Source organism: Rana temporaria, chromosome 7, assembly GCF_905171775.1.
Source record: "Rana temporaria chromosome 7, aRanTem1.1, whole genome shotgun sequence".
In the NCBI taxonomy this organism is placed as follows: domain Eukaryota; kingdom Metazoa; phylum Chordata; class Amphibia; order Anura; family Ranidae; genus Rana; species Rana temporaria.
This window is the reverse complement of record NC_053495.1, coordinates 190,186,013-190,207,262: the sequence shown is the minus strand read 5'-3', so window position 1 is coordinate 190,207,262 and position 21,250 is coordinate 190,186,013. Positions and strand designations below refer to the sequence as shown.

The following is a 21,250-nucleotide window of genomic DNA, read 5'->3' as shown; positions in this document are numbered from 1 at the left end:
ATGATTGACATGCTAAACGACGGCACGTACAGCGCGTCACGACTTCCCGAAAGAAGCTCGGGTCGGCTCTATTCGGCGCCTGTGCGCACCGGCGCCGAATAGAGCCGAGCCGACCCGAGCTTCTTTCGGGAAGTCGTGACGCGCTGTACGCCCCGTCGTTTAGCATGTCAATCAATTGGCATGTCAATAGGGAACGCCCACTCCCGCGGGATTCCCTACCCGGAAGCTGCGGTGAATTCTAACGATAAACGCTATCTACGGCGGAAAAAAACAAACAGGTCAGTGTAATTTTATTTGCAGAACTGGGCTGGATGTAATGTTAGAAATTTTTTATAGGGTGAACCCCCGCTTTAACTATTATTTCCTCGATTAATCATACATTTTTTTGATCGATCAAAATTCTTTTAATCGGTACTCACCTCTCAGCTGGCTTCCGGGAGTTCCGTCGGAGATCCAGTAACGTCACGGATTCCTAACCGATAGGTCAAAGCCGATCATTAGTAGGCACAATCCACGCATGCTCAGAATCAAGTCGACGCATGCTTGGAAGCATTGAACTTCGTTTTTTTTCAGCACGTCGTTGTGTTTTACGTCACCGTGTTCTGACACGATCGTTTTTTTAACTGATGGTGTGTAGGCGCGACGGACCATCAGTCAGCTTCATCGGTTAACCGATGAAAACGGTCCTTCAGACCGTTCTCATCGGATGGACTGATCGTGTGTACGCGGCTTTACACTTCCCTCTGTCAACCTGGGATTCTACAGCCATCCACTGGGAGTTGTGATAGTTCCCTTCATGGGACATCTACATACCGACAGACTGATGTTAACCCCTCCTCATCTGGATTCAGCAGTGGTATCGTTGTACACATTTTTATACCAGTATCATACTTAGCTACATGTTTTTATGACTGCTTTTGGTACCGAAATGGCAAAGATGTTTTTTATTACAAATTATGTGAGCAGACCGCAGTTCCCCTGTTTACCTTAATTCTTTGCACCCGCTCCCTTCTTGCGAATGTTTCCAGCTTTCTCTTGATGTCGATTTGGTGGCGTCTCTGGCAAAGGGAGAAAAATAATAAGGTATAAAATTAAATACAAATAAAAAATAAGCAGCTTGCTATGGGGGCACACGAGCCTAGTCACAGCTTTGTGTGTCCATTTAGACACGGAGCCCAGCCCTGCCCCATCTCTCTTCTGATTGGCTAACTGACTTTGATTGACAGCCCCTGGTGCTGCTGCTGTGTAAATATGCACCCTAAGATACGACGGCGTAAGAGACGCGGGACTCCAGCGGCGATCGGGTTCCGGTCACGGGAGGGTACTAGCACTAGCTGGGTACTAGCACAGGACGTACCTGTACGAGCATGTGCCCAGCCGTGCCATTCTGCTGACGTAAATGTGCAGGAGGCGGTCCTTAAGTGGTTAAACAAGAATTGTACAAAAAGATTGGGTAAACCCACAAGTGCTTTTTATTTACCTCTATTATTCCTTTTATATTGGCTTTTGGAATTTACAAATGCAGCAATTTAGAAATCAGATGAAAGGTTTAGCACTGGGAAACACTTTTTGATAGATAAAAACTAACTAACCCCCAGCCAGAACGGCTCAGATGATGGGGGAAAGATTACTGAGGAGAAACAGGAAGTCAGAAATTCAGACAAAGAAAAAAAAACAGAAGGGAAATTGAAGGAAAAGGTAAATGAACCAACAATGCACCAGCTTAAAGGAAAATATTTAGAAAAAAAAAAAAAAAAAACGAACCTTTACAACCCCTTTAAGATAAAAAACCTCCTGACTTTACAACTCCTTTAAGATTTTGCATTTGGCCACATATGTACTGTGAGTTCTAACATATTTCATAAACTGCCCACTAGATGGCGCTTGTCCCTTTCTATACACACACAAGTGCGGTGGGGGACATCCCATGCGATTCGGATAGGAATTGATAAAAAAGTGGCATTGGTGCAACCCTAGTTAGAAGCATTGATATCTCTGGTATCTATATATGCAACATACTTCCCTAATAGCACATATTAGCTCTGTATGTTGCAAAGAAAGTTTTTTCTAATATCAATGATCAGCTCCTGGCCTGTAAGCAGGTAGAATGAATATGGGAGAGGAGAGGGCTCATTTAGCATGACGGATAGCATGAAAACCTCAATCCCCGGCCAGTGACCCTCCTGTGTAGATGAAAAAAAAAATAGAACCCCCCATTGAACCAGGTGAGACACTGTGGTAGGATAAAGGCGCAAACATTACGCCGCTTTGTGCTGATATATTATTCATCTCCCAACAACGCATGCCTGCCAGGACAATGGGGACCGGTGAGAAGAAAGAAGACAAGGACAATGCCAGGCTCGTGTCAGTGTCCGGTGATTCTGTGCTGCCACCCACACGGGAATAATGTTACAAGGCAGTTCTGAGGACCTCCGGGTTCCGTGCCACGGCTCAGGCTGCGTCTTCTCTAAGGTGGCACTGGGGGAATTCAGAAGGTGATCAGGCCGTGTCTCCGGAGAACCAGACCCCTAAAATACAACATCCCCGGGGAAGAAGCGCCAAGAGGGCATTTATTTAATAAGCAGGCAACTGTGTACTAGACACTTCGGTATCCAATAAAGAGGACCTGTCATCGGGGAAATACAGAGAAAGCAACTGTGTACTGGTCCAGTCTTTTATGTATTCAATACGGAGGACCTGTCATTAGAGAATAACAGAGAAAGCAACTGTGTACTGGACACTTCTGCATTCAATAAAGTGGACCTGTTATTGGAGAAATAGAGAGAAAGCAAAGTACTACAGCGTCCCCAACCTTGGCACCAGGGACCGGCTGCATGGAAGAATATTATGCCAAGACTCAGGTTTTTTGGGGGCAACATTTTGGGGCAATGGCTGGTGTTGGCGCTTCAATCATCACGGCACCATGGTTGTTAAAGGGTCACTAAAGGAAAAAAAAATTTCAGCTAAATAGCTTTCTCTACCTTACTGCAGTACTGGTTTCATGTCCTCATTGTTCGTTTTTGCTTTGAAGTAGCTGTAATTCTGCTGTGATCTCCACACTTCCTGGTTGCCTGTTTCCTTATAACCATCATACTGGGAGCTTTCTCACGGTGGTCTAAGCTGTCATTACTGTGTGTCTAAAACTCCTCAGAACCAATCAGATTCATTTTAAAAACAAAACACTGCCCTGGATGAGTTTGTTTTTGTTCTGTGAGTCTTCCCGACTCACCTCTCACCCGGAACTTCATGTATGTACCTTTAAAGCCGAAAGTGAAACTAGAGGCACATTATATGATAGATTAAATTCAATTTTTAATCATTTTTAAAAGGAATCAGTTAACTTTTATGTCTCTATACCCAATAAACAGTCATTTCAGCAAAAAAAAAAAAAAAATTCCTTTAGTGACCCTTAAAGCTCATCCTTAGTCCTGAATGGTGCTCTGAGATTCGTTGGGGCCACACAAGCTATATATATATATATCCAAATAACACGCCCAAGCTCATCTCTTCACCACACAGCCACAAACAGAGAACTGCAACTAGCGTGCATGCAAAGGAGTGACGTCTTGCTAATTCAGCCAGCAAGGGAGCAGTAGCCTGCTAATTAATTTTTCTAGCAAGGGAATAGTGTTGTACAAAACATTGTTATTTGGCCAAGGAGGAGGAAGCAAGGGAGGGACCCCCTCACTAGATTGTACATTGGGAAATAAAAGAGCGTAACATGCCACTAATTTGGCCAGCGAGGGGCCAGTGATAGGGTGACACCTTGACAATTTGGCCATCAAGGGAACAGTGACAGAGCAACACTTTTCTAATTTGGCCATTGAGATAACAGTGACAAAGCAACACTTAATTCATTTTGGCAGTGAGGGTCCAACACCTTGCTAATTTGGCCAATAAGGACGTGGTGACAAAGCGAAACCTCGCAAATTCCAACAGCGAGGGAGCAGTGATGAAGTGACACCTTGCTAATTTGGCCACGAAGGGAGCATGTAATGGGCAACCCCCAGCAACAGGATCACCAAAGAGAGGTCGCACCTGCTCCCTCAACTTCACTCCCTCTCTGGCCGAAATGTCAAAGAATTAAATGCAATCCATCAGCAAGGTAGCGATGATGGAGTAACACTTGATTAATCTGAACAGTAATGGTACAGTGACGGAGTGACACCTTGCTTATTTGACCACCAAGGGAGCATGGAATGGGCAACTCCCAGCAACAGGATCACCAAAGAAAGTCCTTACCTTCTCCTTCAACTTCAGTCTCTACCTGGCCTAATTACCAGGCCAAATTTTTGCAGAGTCAACGGCATCCAGCAAGGTAGCAATAACAGAGCGATACTTTATTAATGTGGCCAGTGAGGGACCAGTGAGGGAAAGTCACCTATCTAATTCGATCAACAAGCACAAAACACACGATCACTCCCAACACTTAAAGTATTTCCAAAAAGTCTTAGGGCCAGATTCTCGTACAGCGGCGTATCTTTGTGCGGGCGTAACGTATCCGATTTACATTACGCCTCTGCAACTTAGACGGGCAAGTGCAGTATTCTCAAAGCACTTGCTCCGTAAGTTGCGGCGGTGTAGCGTAAATCGGCCGGCGTAAGCCCGCCTAATTCAAATGTGGAACAGGGGGGCGTGTTTAATGTAAATGTTATGTGACCCGACGTGATTGACGTTTTTCACGAACGGCGCATGCGCCGTCCGTGGCCATATCCCAGTGTGCATTACTCCAAATACGCCGCAAGGTTTCGACGTGAACGTAAATTACGTCCAGCCCCATTCACAGACGACTTACGCAAACGACGTCAAATTTTCAAATTTCGACGTGGGAACGACAGCCATACTTAACATTGGTACGCCTCATGTACGCCATATATAGCAGGGGTAACTTTACGCCGGGAAAAGCCTAACGTAAACGGCGTATCTGTACTGCGTCGGCCGGGCGTACGTTCGTGAATTCATGTATCTAGCTGATTTACATATTTCGACACGTAAATCAGCGTACACGCAACTAGCGGCCAGTGTAAATATGCAGTTATGATCCGATGGCGTAAGAGACTTACGCCGGTCGGATCTAATATAAATCAATGCGTAACGGATTCTAAGAATCAGGCGCATAGATACGACGGGTCAGACTCAGAGATAGGACGGCGTATCTGGAGATACGCCGTCGTATCTCGTTTGTGAATCTGGGCCTGAGTATACAACAAGCCATAAGTAGCAACAGGCGGACATCTGTCAGAAATACTCAGCTGATGAAGCCCTTCCTGAGATTAGGGAATCCAGTAGACAACTATAAAGAAAACACACCGGAGGGCAGAAATGCGTGGTGTATTACTGGAGATTTATTGTATTAAAGCATAAATAATGACAAAATGAATACTCACAAGGTGGAAGATGCATGAGCACAGTCAAGTGGGAGGAATCATGTGACTTGACCTGCAATACCACAAGGCTGGGTGACGTGTTTCGAGAGTGTACTCCCTTCCTCAGAGCTTAACTGACCAGCACACATATTAATACATATATATGTAGTTCCAAGGGTAGCCATGGCACTCTATGCTTGGCGTAAATGCCCAGGTGCTCACCTACAAAGAAATCTATATAAATCCAAAACTGGTTTTGGGGTACTCATGGGTCTTGCACAGGAGGAAGATCAAAAACAGCATTGATTTTTATGTCAACGTTTCGATTAAGCTCAGTCCATCTTTCTCAAAGACTCGCCTTGAGAAAGATGGACTGAGCTTCATTGAAACGTTGACAATAAAAACAATGCTGTTTTTGATCTTCCTCCTGTGCAAGACCCATGAGTGCCCCATAACCAGTTTTGGCTGTGACAAACGTGCTGTATTGCTCACCTCCATGTCGAGGACTTTGTGAAATATGGCCTGAGCCAGACATTCCCGGATGTACTTCTGATGGTCCCGTCTCATGGCATTTATTCTGTATTCTTTTTCGGTCAAGATCCGACCACTTCTTGTGACCTGAAACATAACCCATTGAGATTATTATAGCCCTCCAGCCTAACCAGAAATGTTATATATAGCTAGATTCAATAGATCTTTGTGGCGGCGTAGCGTATTGTATTTGCACTACGCCGCCGTAGAGTAGATTGTAGATTAACTGTGACCCGACGTGATTGACGTTTTTTACGAACGGCGCATGCGCCGTCCGTGTACATTTCCCAGTGTGCATTGCGGCAAAGTACGCCGCAAGGACGTATTGGTTTCGACGTGGACGTAAATTACGTCCAGCCCTATTCACGGACGACTTACGCAAACGACGTTAAATTTTCAAATTTCGACGCGGGAACGACGGCCATACTTAACATTGGCTACGCCACCTAGGGGGCATGTTTATCTTTAGGCGGCGTATCTCTTACGAAAACGGCGTATCTTTACTGCGACGGGCGGACGTACGTTCGTGAATCGGCGTATCTATGCATTTACATATACTACGCCGAACGCAATGGAAGCGCCACCTAGCGGCCAGCCTAAATATTGCACCCTAAGATACGACAGCGCAAGCCGTCGTATCTTAGATAGGTTTAAGTGTATATCAGTTTGAGAATACACTTAAACTTAGGACAGTGCAGATTCCGAGTTAGGTCGGCGTATCTACTGATACGCCGGCCTAACTCTCTGTGAATCCACCTAATAGTTTCTAACAGCAGAGTGGTTTAGTTCTTTAAATAGGACCTCTTAGGAGTGAGCTTTGTAGCCCAATGCTACATTCTCAAGTGCATGCACATGGGCGTACAATCCTAAACGCAGACGGTCTGCATCCAGGGTAGTACACCTGTGTGCTTGCATGAGTTTGTGCAGCATAAGCATTGGCGTAACCCTCATATAGCAGCGTTTAGCCATTCATTGAAATGGGGGGCTGTATGTTGCACCTTTGGCTCCCTTACAGTCCCTGTACGCTGTACGCCCACTGAAGCCAAATGTCTTAAGATAATCTTGGATGGACATGTAGTTTAAAATGGACTTAAAGCCCAACTCCAGCTAATACTTCTAGGACACATTGATGGGCGTTGTTTGACATCCACAGGTACAGGGTACAGCCTCCCATTGCAATGAATGGCTGTAAGCTGCTAGATGGGTAATTATGCCAGCTCTTGCTTAAATATGAGCATGCGCAGGAGTATTCAATCCTAGATGTAAATAGTCTGCATCCAGGGTTGTGCACCAGGCACAAGCATGGGTTTATGCAAGAGCTAGCTTTTTTTTCGGTTTTTATTTTTAATAAATTTACAAAAAATTTAAACAACCTTCTTTCACGTTGTCATTATGGGGTATTGTTTGTAGAGGAAAATAATTAATTGAATCCATTTTAGAATAAGGCTGTGACATAACATAATGTTGAAAAAGTGAAGCCCTGTGAATACTTTCTGGATGCACTTTATATGAGGGTTTATACCGGCACTTACTTAAAGCGGGGGTTCACCCTAAAAACAAATTTTTAACATTAGAGCCAGCATACTAAGGGCATTTACTTTCGGCAGGTCAATTTTTTTTTTTTCTCTGTACATACCTTTTATATTCTGATTTGGTCCAGGGCTTCCGCGTTTTGATGACTGCGGGACTGGGCGTTCCTATCCCTGCCTCAGGGTTCCGATGACTGCGGGACTGGGCGTTCCTATCCTTCGGTTCGATGATTGACGGCTTGTGAAACGGCTTGTCCCCTGTCGCACAACGCGCGTCACCACATTTCCAGAAATAGCCGAGCTGCGAGTCGGCACTATACGGCGCCTGCGCCCGCTGTGTAGAGCTGACTGCGCAGGCGCCGTATAGTGCCGACTCGCAGCTCGGCTATTTCCGGAAATCTGGTGACGTGCGTTGTGCGACAGGGGACCTGTTTCACAAGCCGTCAATCATCGAACCGAAGGATAGGAACGCCCAATCCCGCAGTCATCGGAACCCGGAAGCCCTGGACAAAATCAGAATATAAAGGTATGTACGGAGAAAAAAAAAATGACCTGCCGAAAGTAAATGCCCTTAGTATGCTAGATGTAAAAAAAAATGTTTTGGGTGAACCCCCGCTTTAAACTCAAGCATGAGCATACAATCCCAGGAAAAGAGTGTCTACATCTAGGATTGTACGCTCCTGGAGCAAGCTAGAAAACATCTGAAGGTAGCACCTCATCAACCAGAGAATGACTCAAAAGGTAGGGAGGGCCAGGCTCAACTTTTGCAAGAAAAGCTAATGCCCCGTACACACGAGCGGTTTTCCCGTCGGAAAAAAAACTTATGTTTTGTCCAACGGAATTACGCTCAAGCCTGCCTTGCATACACACGGTCACTAAAAATGTTAGTGAACTTTTGACTGCCAAGAACGCGGTGACTATGAAGAGCCGAGAAAATTAAGTTCTATGCTTCTGAGCATGCATCGGAATTTTGCGCGTTGGGATTTGTACTCACGATCGGAGATTCCAATCAGTTTTTATCCTGACTGGAAAAAAGAGATCCTGCTCTCGATCTTTTTCCAGCAGTTTTTCCGTTGGAAAAAATCAGATGGAGCATACACACGGTCGGGATTCACGGTCGGGATTCACGGCCAAAAGCTCTCATCTGACTTTTTCCGATGGGAAAACCAGTTGTGTGTACTGGGCATAAGATTTGCAAAATCAAGCTGGCCCCACCATTCCTGCCTCACATTACCTTCCTCCTGGCCATATAATGTGATCCACAGTCTCAATGACCAATAGGAATGCTTTGGATGTTAAAAGCAAAGCTTGACTTTTCCTGTAAAAGTCAAGGTTGGCCATGATTTTAACTTCTAGTGCTTATATCTCTTGATCTAATGATCGTTTTTTTTAATACAAATTTACAGGTTAGTCAATTAGCCCATGGAAACAGTGCAAACCCCCCAAACAATGCATATTTTTCTAGAGAAGCAAAAGGAATCTGCAAGAGAGCGACGATCTAATTATTGAGAATAACTGGATAAAACGGCAAGGTTATCCTACCAGACCGGCCCTCTGAAGATGTCGTTTGATCCGGGTGTTGTTGAAGTAGCCCGTTAGGTGTTTGTCGGTGAGGCTGTTGTAGGCGGACAGTGGCCTGCAAGACAAACATAAGATTGTTAGTGACAGTTGTCAAACCTCTTCTGACATAAAGTTCCACCAAGTCCAACTCAGCCACATATTTTACTAATTTGTTAGAAATATTATATAACTCATCTTTGGGTGCTACTAAAATGCATAACAGTTTATTATTTGCTGATCAGTTGCAGCAGTCTAAAACTGGTACAGAAGCCTGCAGAATAAACAGCATCAGATGGATGTAGAGCCGTGGTCTCTGAACGGTGGCCCCCTTTGCTTGCCTTTATCCAGCCCTTGGGGCACTATTTTTTTTACTGACAATGGACACAATTTTATTTACTGACAAGGGACACTATTGATCTTTTATTGAAAAGAATCAAGCAACCAATTTTATACAAAAGTAAAAAACAAAACTATAGTACAAAACTTCAAACATAAATCCAAGGAATACACATCCAGGTTCAGAATATATACAATATATACACTATACACCACTACCAAAACATTACTACTATTTACACAAAGCAGCAGAGAGGGCCTAAGAGGCACAACCCGTCACCTATGTACGCAGCCATTTATCAAAAATGTATCAAAAATAATAATCTAGGGTGATAAGAGACAGACAGCCACACCCGGGAAAGAGACTCCTGGCAGTCAGGGAGGCTTGAAACCCCTCCACGCCTTCAGCCAAGCCCCCTGACCCCGCTTGTCTCTCTCAAGCCCCCGAATCTTCCCCACCTCATGCACAATGTCATACACCACCACCTCAACAGGAAGGATTTTTTGCCGAATGCTGACCTGACACCGTGCGTTCCAGGTGAAATAACGGACCACTAGGCTAACTAAAAAAAGTGTATCCAAACAAAAACCTCCACCGGTACTGAATGCTCCGTACACCCACTCGGCATAACCCAGCCTGGAGAGGAAAGGAACACCGAGCGCCCGCCCCACCTGTTTGTACACTTCTATGTTAAAAGGGCAACGAAGCAGAAAATGGTCCATAGTCTCCTCCTCACCTGCACACTCCTCCCGAGGACAGCTACGATCCACCCCACTGCGGAATTTCAAATTGCCCCGAACATAGAGCCTCCCATGGAAGCACAACCAGGCCAGATCCCTAAATTTAGGAGGTATTCTATCCAAATTAATTAGTCTCAACCCCGCCCTCAAAACTGGGCCTGGGCAATCCCTTAAGGCCAGTGGGTCATGAAAGACTTCGCTCAAGACTCGACTCATAAGGTCTTTCCTCGGAACCGATCTGAGATCTTCAGCCGACAATCGCCACTGCCGCAGTAACTTCAGGCACGGAGCTACATAGGCTGGTAGCTGACCACGATGACCCCTGCGATTCTTCACTTGGCCACCTTCTTCCCAAAGTCGCAGAAAAGGACTAAACCAAGATCTAAATATGCCTGCCCATCCAGGAGGTTCCACTGCAAGCATACTACCAATGTTAAACTTGAGAAAAAGCAGTGAAAAGAAAAGAACTGGGTTGACCATACCTAAGCCACCCTCCCTCCTGGATAGGTAGGTGACATTCCTCTTGATGGGGTTCAGTCTGTTCCCCCACAGCATCTGGAAGAACACACTACTGACCCTAGCATAGAGAGACACTGGCAAGATGCAGACAAAGCTGACATACAAGAAGATCGGAATCAGGTAGGTCTTAATCAGATCAACCCTTTCCCTCATAGATAACTTCCATCTCTTCCAGTTGACCACCTTAGCATTGGCAATTTCCAGTCTGCCTTCCCAGTTTTTGAGGCCATAATCGCCGGGTCCAAATTCAATGCCTAGTATCTTAATTCTTTCCCGGGGCACTGGAAAGGTGTCCGGGAGATCAAACCCCTCACCTTCCTTTCCCATCCAGAAAACTTCGCTCTTTTCCTGATTGATCTTGGAGCCTGATGCTTCAGAATACCGTGATGTCAGAGAGACCACCTCCTCCGCCTCATCCGTCCCAGTGACAATCACCGATACATCGTCCGCATAAGCAACAACCCTCAATGGCGGCTCACCCGGGAGACCCACTGGTACCCCACACAACATGCCGCTCTCTAGCCTCCTGATGAAGGGGTCGATTGCAAACACATAGAGCAGGGGACTCAGGGGACAACCCTGGCGCACCCCGGAGCCAACCTCAAAGGACTGCCCAACCCAACCATTAACAAGAGGGAAGCTTTCTGCCCCCTTATACAAGACTTTCAGCCAATCAACAAAACCACCCGGCAGACCGTACTTACTAAGGAGCAACCACAGGTACTCATGGTTAACACGATCAAAAGCCTTTGCCTGATCCAATGTCAGCAAGTACTTTCCCCAGCCTGCAGCCCTGCACCGCTCCAAGGCCTCCCGGACAGCTAACACCGCTGTGAAGGTGCTCCTACCCTGGACCGAACAGTGCTGATGGCGAGAAAGCAAAGACTCTGCTACTGACGACAGGCGCCAGAAAAATATCTTCGCCAGTATCTTTCTATCGACATTAAGAAGGCTGATGGGGCGCCAATTCTCAATCATCGAAGGATCTTTACCCTTTGACAGAAGAATCACAGCCGAGTGCCTCATGGAAGGGGATAGCACCCCCTCAGCAAGACAACTGTTAAAAACCTCTACCAAATGTGGGGCCAGAATAGACTTAAAGGCTTTGTAGAACTCAGCCGTCAAGCCATCCGGTCCGGGTGACTTTTTGATGGCAAGCTGTTCAATTGCCCTCATCACCTCTTCAACTGTGATCTCCTCTGTCAAATTCATCAATGGAACATCTCCACCATTTAGACCTGGAGTAGAGTCCAAAAAGCTTTCCATCTTGTCACGGTCAAGCTCTTTCCTTCCAAGAAGGTCGGCATAAAAGGACCTCACGACCTCCAGAATCCCTGACCTGGACTTTGTCACGGAACCTGTACTGTCCTTAAGGCCAACGACCGCTTTAACAGCTACACCTTGTTTGCAGTTCTGGTAAGGGTCAGGCGAGTGGTACTTCCCATAGTCCCTCTCCAGAACCAAAGAGGCATGCCGGTCATATTGACACTTCCTGAGAAGGAGTTTCACTTCAGAGATTGCCCCAGGATCTCCTCCTCTCGAGACAAGAATATCCAGCTTCCTCCGCAAACGTTGGTAGGTCATGTATTTATTAAACTGTGTTCTATTGGCTAGGCCCCTGAAGAATCCAGCGATCCTCTTTTTGGTCAGCTCCCACCACTCAGCCTTGCTGCTACAAAAGTCCAGGAGGGTCACCTGTGCCTGAAAGAATTCCTCAAAGGATTGTCTAACATGTTCTTCCTTGAGTAGAGTCGAATTCAATCTCCAGATGCCCTTTCCTCTCTGAGGGGCGTCTGAAGCATTCAGGGCCACAGATAGCATACAGTGATCAGAGAACTCTACTGCCTGCACCACTGGGGGTGAGAAAGCAGAGGCCTCCTTCAAAAAAAACCTGTCTATCCTACTCTGACTATTACCACGATGAAAGGTGAACCCGGTGTCATCCGGGAGGTGCGCAATGTGCACATCCACAAGACCAGCATCCCTAACCATACTATTTAAAAAAACGCTATCATATCCCAGCCTGTCCTTGAAGTCCTTCCTGTCCTTGGGCCTAGTTACTGTATTAAAGTCACCTCCAAAGACCACTTGCCGGGATGTAAAAAGAAATGGCTTGATCCTTGTAAAAAGGCATTTCCTGTCCCACTTTGTGTGCGGCCCATAGATATTAATTAGGCGCAGGTCCTGCCCTCCCACAAGGACGTCTAAGACCATACATCTCCCAATCTCCACCTCAATAACCCGCCGGACAGTTACCATGCCGGTTTTAAACAACACCGCCACACCGCCGTAAGGCTCGGCCGCAAGAGACCAGTAAGATGGACCATACCTCCACTCTCTCTTGGCCATATGAATATCTGCCAAGGAGGTGAGCCTAGTCTCTTGCAAAAATAAAATTTCAGCATCTAATTGGCTGAACAAAAAGAAGGCCATAGAACGAGCTCTCACTGACTTAATGCTGGCGACATTTATTGTCGCCACTTTTAACGGAGGGGGAACCGCCATTTGGGTTATTGGGTGGATTGCTTCTTAGCTCCCCTCTGCTGCTCATCACCAGAAGCCTCCCTCTTTCTTGAGGCCGCCTCCAACTCCATCTCTGAATCAGAGCTCAGCTCTGAAGAAGCGCCAGATGAGGAAATGTCCCACCTAGCGGACCTACGACGGGTGGAGACAGGCACCAGAGCTTCCCGCCCCCGTTCCGTCCTCACCGCCTGCTTCTTCCGCCGCCCAACCTTCCTTCTCTCTTCCAGGTACTTGAGGTCAGCCTCAGAGATGCCCTCATCCCTTGTTTTTTTCTTTGAAGCAACCTTTTTAGTACCCGCAACCACTCCTGATGGGGGGGGTAAATCCGACTTAACAGGGATAGACTTCTGGGGGGTAACTGACTCAGGGGGCACAGACTTGGAAGGTTCTGACACAAGAGGAGCGGGTACAGTAGGCTGGGGGGACACAGATACAGAAGGAGTACTTACAGACACAGAAGGGGTGGTCACAGGAACTGGGGAGGAAACTGGGGAGGGATCCTGAGCAGGACCAGGGGGGTCGGTCACCGCAGCGGAGGATGGTACACCAGGGGCCTCCCCCTCCATCCTGTCCAGCCTTGACATCTCATCCACTACCTCCTTCTCCATATTGTGCCAGGCCTCAGGGCATCTGCTATAAGGGTGGCCAAGTCGCAGGCACAGGTTGCACCTGATCTTCTGGGTGCAGTCCTTGGCCATATGACCCTGACCCCGACACACTGAGCATATCAAGGCCGAACAGGAGGAGCTAAGGTGCCCCCTCTCTCCACAGCGGTGGCACAGCTTCGGCTGACCAGGGTAGAACACGGTCATCCTATCCCTCCCTATGAAAGCCGAGGAGGGCAGGTGACGGACAACATTTCCATCCCTGGCCAGCCTGACTGTTACCGACCATCCCCCAGTCCAGATGTTACGCTCATCTAATATTTTAACGGGTTTGGTCAAAACTTCCCCGTAGTTCCTCAACCAGACCTCCAGATCCCTGGCAGGGACGCTCTCATTGGTGAGGATGATAGTGATCTTTTTTACTGTTGACTGCTGCGAAATCGCAACTGGGGCCAGACTTTCCCATTCGGGTCTTGACCTGCACCGGGCCTCATATCGTTCCCAGAACAGGTCAAGACCCTCTGGCTTGGTGAAACTGACTGTATAATCCCGCGTCCCTGACACATGAATAAAAGCGTAGAGATCGTTAACCCCAAAACCCATTTCTAGAATTAAATCCACCACTGCACGCCTTGCAGGGGGGATTGCACCACCTTCCCATTTCAAGATGACAACATTACGTCTTGGGCCCCCAGCAGAAGCCAGAGACCCAAGACCATATCCCGGGGGGCTCCAGGTAGTAGCTCTTAGAGGAAAACCCTGCTTGGGGGTGGAGCTACCAGGGGCAGAGCGCAACACCTGAGCAAAAGTGGGTTTATTGGGGCCAAGACCCCACACTGAAGTCACTTTATCTGCATGAACAGAGTTAGTATTGTCCATGCCACCTGAAATGGGACCATTGTCCATCCCACCTGAACTGGGACCATTGTCCATCCCACCTGAAATGGGACCATTGTCCATGCCACCTGAAATGGGACCATTGTCCATGCCACCTGAACTGGGATGATTATTATCAGCCACACACACATTCCCATCAGGTATAATTATAGTTTCTGTTGCAGTACCGGCCGTCGCCTGATGCTGCACTGTGGAGTCCTGAGCAGCAGTGGGGCAATCAGCTCTGGTCTCAGCAGCAGTGGGGTTAATGGGTTCTGCTGGGACTTGCAGTTCCTTCACAGGAATGTCATTTTTTAAACGGATCTCCTGCTGCATTGCAGCCTCAGCAGGCACATTATCACTGCATACAGGACTGGCAGTCTTATTATTAGGCACATTATCAGTCATTGATGGTACATACACAGTCTTATCCACAACATGGGGCTTAGCTGGCTTCACTTTATCAGGCACATCATCTGTTATTTCTTCCTCATTGAAAACCATCTGATCCCCCCGCACAGGAGACTCCATTACCTGGATCACCCTCAGCATGCCTCCTGAGTCCTGGGAAGGCATTGGGGTGCTTACCTCTCCCTGGGGGGGCAGGGGGTCAGAACTGGGGGTCTCCTCCTCCTCCACCTCCATCTTTGTCACCTTTGCAAACCTCCTTTCGTTGGAGAACTTTTCCTTGAAAGGACCATCCCTTCCCTCCATTATGGCCACGATGGTCTCCTGGTGGTCCACACGGACCTTGGCCAGTTGGATCTCTGGATCCATGGATCCGCGTTTCTGGCTATGTAAGCCTTCACGTTGCCTTCGCAGGCGCTTCAGCTCCGCACGTAGCTTGTACAGCTTGTCCCTCTCCCGGTTTAGGACTTTTATGCCGGCCACCACTCGCTCCCGAATGGCCTCCGAGCCTTCATCCACACCAGGGGCAGAGAGATCACCAGCTGAGGCTTGTAGAGGGGCAGACATGCCAGCAGATGGCCCAGGAGATGGCTGAGAGCCTCCAGCAGGGGAGGCCCCGCTGCCCTCCATGGCTTCCCCAGAAAGGGGCCAGGAGAGCTGGGAGAGATTTCCAGGCAACTCCCTTCTCACACAGCAGCTCCAGACACACCTTCCTCCTCACACACCTGTGCTCCAATGATGGGTGGGGCACTATTGATCTTTTGATCTTTTATTGAAAAGAATCAAGCAACCAATTTTATACAAAAGTAAAAAACATAACTATAGTACAAAACTTCAAACATAAATCCAAGGAATACACATCCAGGTTCAGAATATATACAATATATACACTATACACCACTACCAAAACATTACTACAAAACTATTTACACAAAGCAGCAGAAAGGGCCTAAGAGGCACAACCCGTCACCTATGTACGCAGCCATTTATCAAAAATGTATGAAAAATAATAATCTAGGGTGATAAGAGACAGACAGCCACACCCGGGAAAGAGACTCCTGGCAGTCAGGGAGGCTTGAAACCCCTCCACGCCTTCAGCCAAGCCCCCTGACCCCGCTTGTCTCTCTCAAGCCCCCGAATCTTCCCCACCTCATGCACAATGTCATACACCACCACCTCAACAGGAAGGATTTTTTGCCGAATGCTGACCTGACACCGTGCGTTCCAGGTGAAATAACGGACCACTAGGCTAACTAAAAAAAGTGTATCCAAACAAAAACCTCCACCGGTACTGAATGCTCCGTACACCCACTCGGCATAACCCAGCCTGGAGAGGAAAGGAACACCGAGCGCCCGCCCCACCTGTTTGTACACTTCTATGTTAAAAGGGCAACGAAGCAGAAAATGGTCCATAGTCTCCTCCTCACCTGCACACTCCTCCCGAGGACAGCTACGATCCACCCCACTGCGGAATTTCAAATTGCCCCGAACATAGAGCCTCCCGTGGAAGCACAACCAGGCCAGATCCCTAAATTTAGGAGGTATTCTATCCAAATTAATCAGTCTCAACCCCGCCCTCAAAACTGGGCCTGGGCAATCCCTTAAGGCCAGTGGGTCATGAAAGACTTCGCTCAAGACTCGACTCATAAGGTCTTTCCTCGGAACCGATCTGAGATCTTCAGCCGACAATCGCCACTGCCGCAGTAACTTCAGGCACGGAGCTACATAGGCTGGTAGCTGACCACGATGACCCCTGCGATTCTTCACTTGGCCACCTTCTTCCCAAAGTCGCAGAAAAGGCCTAAACCAAGATCTAAATATGCCTGCCCATCCAGGAGGTTCCACTGCAAGCATACTACCAATGTTAAACTTGAGAAATAGCAGTGAAAAGAAAAGAATTGGGTTGACCATACCTAAGCCACCCTCCCTCCTGGATAGGTAGGTGACATTCCTCTTGATGGGGTTCAGTCTGTTCCCCCACAGCATCTGGAAGAACACACTACTGATCCTAGCATAGAGAGACACTGGCAAGATGCAGACAAAGCTGACATACAAGAAGATCGGAATCAGGTAGGTCTTAATCAGATCAACCCTTTCCCTCATAGATAACTTCCATCTCTTCCAGTTGACCACCTTAGCATTGGCAATTTCCAGTCTGCCTTCCCAGTTTTTGAGGCCATAATCGCCGGGACCAAATTCAATGCCTAGTATCTTAATTCTTTCTCGGGGCACTGGAAAGGTGTCCGGGAGATCAAACCCCTCACCTTCCTTTCCCATCCAGAAAACTTCACTCTTTTCCTGATTGATCTTGGAGCCTGATGCTTCAGAATACCGTGATGTCAGAGAGACCACCTCCTCCGCCTCATCCGTCCCAGTGACAATCACCGATACGTCGTCCGCATAAGCAACAACCCTCAATGGCGGCTCACCCGGGAGCCCCACTGGTACCCCACACAACATGCCGCTCTCTAGCCTCCTGATGAAGGGGTCGATTGCAAACACATAGAGCAGGGGACTCAGGGGACAACCCTGGCGCACCCCGGAGCCAACCTCAAAGGACTGCCCAACCCAACCATTAACAAGAGGGAAGCTTTCTGCCCCCTTATACAAGACTTTCAGCCAATCAACAAAACCACCCGGCAGACCGTACTTACTAAGGAGCAACCACAGGTACTCATGGTTAACACGATCAAAAGCCTTTGCCTGATCCAATGTCAGCAAGTACTTTCCCCAGCCTGCAGCCCTGCACCGCTCCAAGGCCTCCCGGACAGCTAACACCGCTGTGAAGGTGCTCCTACCCTGGACCGAACAGTGCTGATGGCGAGAAAGCAAAGACTCTGCTACTGACGACAGGCGCCAGAAAAATATCTTCGCCAGTATCTTTCTTTCGACATTAAGAAGGCTGATGGGGCGCCAATTCTCAATCATCGAAGGATCTTTACCCTTTGACAGAAGAATCACAGCCGAGTGCCTCATGGAAGGGGAAAGCACCCCCTCAGCAAGACAACTGTTAAAAACCTCTACCAAATGTGGGGCCAGAATAGACTTAAAGGCTTTGTAGAACTCAGCCGTCAAGCCATCCGGTCCGGGTGACTTTTTGATGGCAAGCTGTTCAATTGCCCTCATCACCTCTTCAACTGTGATCTCCTCTGTCAAATTCATCAATGGAACATCTCCACCATTTAGACCTGGAGTAGAGTCCAAAAAGCTTTCCATCTTGTCACGGTCAAGCTCTTTCCTTCCAAGAAGGTCGGCATAAAAGGACCTCACGACCTCCAGAATCCCTGACCTGGACTTTGTCACGGAACCTGTACTGTCCTTAAGGCCAACGACCGCTTTAACAGCTACACCTTGTTTGCAGTTCTGGTAAGGGTCAGGCGAGTGGTACTTCCCATAGTCCCTCTCCAGAACCAAAGAGGCATGCCGGTCATATTGACACTTCCTGAGAAGGAGTTTCACTTCAGAGATTGCCCCAGGATCTCCTCCTCTCGAGACAAGAATATCCAGCTTCCTCCGCAAACGTTGGTAGGTCATGTATTTATTAAACTGTGTTCTATTGGCTAGGCCCCTGAAGAATCCAGCGATCCTCTTTTTGGTCAGCTCCCACCACTCAGCCTTGCTGCTACAAAAGTCCAGGAGGGTCACCTGTGCCTGAAAGAATTCCTCAAAGGATTGTCTAACATGTTCTTCCTTGAGTAGAGTCGAATTCAATCTCCAGATGCCCTTTCCCCTCTGAGGGGCGTCTGAAGCATTCAGGGCCACAGATAGCATACAGTGATCAGAGAACTCTACTGCCTGCACCACTGGGGGTGAGAAAGCAGAGGCCTCCTTCAAAAAAAACCTGTCTATCCTACTCTGACTATTACCACGATGAAAGGTGAACCCGGTGTCATCCGGGAGGTGCGCAATGTGCACATCCACAAGACCAGCATCCCTAACCATACTATTTAAAAAAACGCTATCATATCCCAGCCTGTCCTTGAAGTCCTTCCTGTCCTTGGGCCTAGTTACTGTATTAAAGTCACCTCCAAAGACCACTTGCCGGGATGTAAAAAGAAATGGCTTGATCCTTGTAAAAAGGCATTTCCTGTCCCACTTTGTGTGCGGCCCATAGATATTAATTAGGCGCAGGTCCTGCCCTCCCACAAGGACGTCTAAGACCATACATCTCCCAATCTCCACCTCAATAACCCGCCGGACAGTTACCATGCCGGTTTTAAACAACACCGCCACACCGCCGTAAGGCTCGGCCGCAAGAGACCAGTAAGATGGACCATACCTCCACTCTCTCTTGGCCATATGAATATCTGCCAAGGAGGTGAGCCTAGTCTCTTGCAAAAATAAAATTTCAGCATCTAATTGGCTGAACAAAAAGAAGGCCATAGAACGAGCTCTCACTGACTTAATGCTGGCGACATTTATTGTCGCCACTTTTAACAGAGGGGGAACCGCCATTTGGGTTATTGGGTGGATTGCTTCTTAGCTCCCCTCTGCTGCTCATCACCAGAAGCCTCCCTCTTTCTTGAGGCCGCCTCCAACTCCATCTCTGAATCAGAGCTCAGCTCTGAAGAAGCTCCAGATGAGGAAATGTCCCACCTAGTGGACCTACGACGCGTGGAGACAGGCACCAGAGCTTCCCGCCCCCGTTCCGTCCTCACCGCCTGCTTCTTCCGCCGCCCAACCTTCCTTCTCTCCTCCAGGTACTTGAGGTCAGCCTCAGAGATGCCCTCATCCCTTGTTTTTTTCTTTGAAGCGACCTTTTTAGTACCCGCTACCACTCCTGGTGGGGGGGGTAAATCCGACTTAACAGGGATAGACTTCTGGGGGGTAACTGACTCAGGGGGCACAGACTTGGAAGGTTCTGACACAAGAGGAGCGTGTACAGTAGGCTGGGGGGACACAGATACAGATACAGAAGGAGTACTTACAGACACAGAAGGGGTGGTCACAGGAACTGGGGAGGGAACTGGGGAGGAAACTGGGGAGGGATCCTGAGCAGGACCAGGGGGGTCGGTCACCGCAGCGGAGGATGGTACACCAGGGGCCTCCCCCTCCATCCTGTCCAGCCTCGACATCTCATCCACTACCTCCTTCTCCATATTGTGCCAGGCCTCAGGGCATCTGCTATAAGGGTGGCCAAGTCGCAGGCACAGGTTGCACCTGATCTTCTGGGTGCAGTCCTTGGCCATATGACCCTGACCCCGACACACTGAGCATATCAAGGCCGAACAGGAGGAGCTAAGGTGCCCCCTCTCTCCACAGCGGTGGCACAGCTTCGGCTGACCAGGGTAGAACACAGTCATCCTATCCCTCCCTATGAAAGCCGAGGAGGGCAGGTGACGGACAACATTTCCATCCCTGGCCAGCCTGACCGTTACCGACCATCCCCCAGTCCAGATGTTACGCTCATCTAATATTTTACTGGGTTTGGTCAAAACCTCCCCGTAGTTCCTCAACCAGACCTCCAGATCCCTGGCAGGGACGCTCTCATTGGTGAGGATGATAGTGATCTTTTTTACTGTTGACTGCTGCGAAATCGCAACTGGGGCCAGACTTTCCCATTCGGGTCTTGACCTGCACCGGGCCTCATATCGTTCCCAGAACAGGTCAAGACCCTCTGGCTTGGTGAAACTGACTGTATAATCCCGCGTCCCTGACACATGAATAAAAGCGTAGAGATCGTTAACCCCAAAACCCATTTCTAGAATTAAATCCACCACTGCACGCCTTGCAGGGGGGATTGCACCACCTTCCCATTTCAAGATGACAACATTACGTCTTGGGCCCCCAGCAGAAGCCAGAGACCCAAGACCATATCCCGGGGGGCTCCAGGTAGTAGCTCTTAGAGGAAAACCCTGCTTGGGGGTGGAGCTACCAGGGGCAGAGCGCAACACCTGAGCAAAAGTGGGTTTATTGGGGCCAAGACCCCACACTGAAGTCACTTTATCTGCATGAACAGAGTTAGTATTGTCCATGCCACCTGAAATGGGACCATTGTCCATCCCACCTGAACTGGGACCATTGTCCATCCCACCTGAAATGGGACCATTGTCCATGCCACCTGAAATGGGACCATTGTCCATGCCACCTGAACTGGGATGATTATTATCAGCCACACACACATTCCCATCAGGTATAATTATAGTTTCTGTTGCAGTACCGGCCGTCGCCTGATGCTGCACTGTGGAGTCCTGAGCAGCAGTGGGGCAATCAGCTCTGGTCTCAGCAGCAGTGGGGTTAATGGGTTCTGCTGGGA

General features: G+C 48.3%; 1 protein-coding gene across 3 annotated transcripts in view; it reads right to left on the bottom strand.

Annotated features, from left to right (window-relative positions):
- Positions 1–21,250, bottom strand: part of ERICH3 (glutamate rich 3) — a 157,093-nt gene that overhangs the window by 81,155 nt on the left and 54,688 nt on the right. For all 3 annotated transcript variants that reach the window (XM_040360695.1, XM_040360693.1, XM_040360694.1), the window contains exons 2-4: positions 8,969–9,062; positions 5,859–5,984; positions 987–1,058 (exon numbers count right to left, since the gene is read on the bottom strand). In XM_040360695.1, the coding sequence (XP_040216629.1) occupies positions 987–1,058; positions 5,859–5,984; positions 8,969–9,062 (292 nt within the window). The remainder of the gene's footprint in view (positions 1–986; positions 1,059–5,858; positions 5,985–8,968; positions 9,063–21,250) is intronic.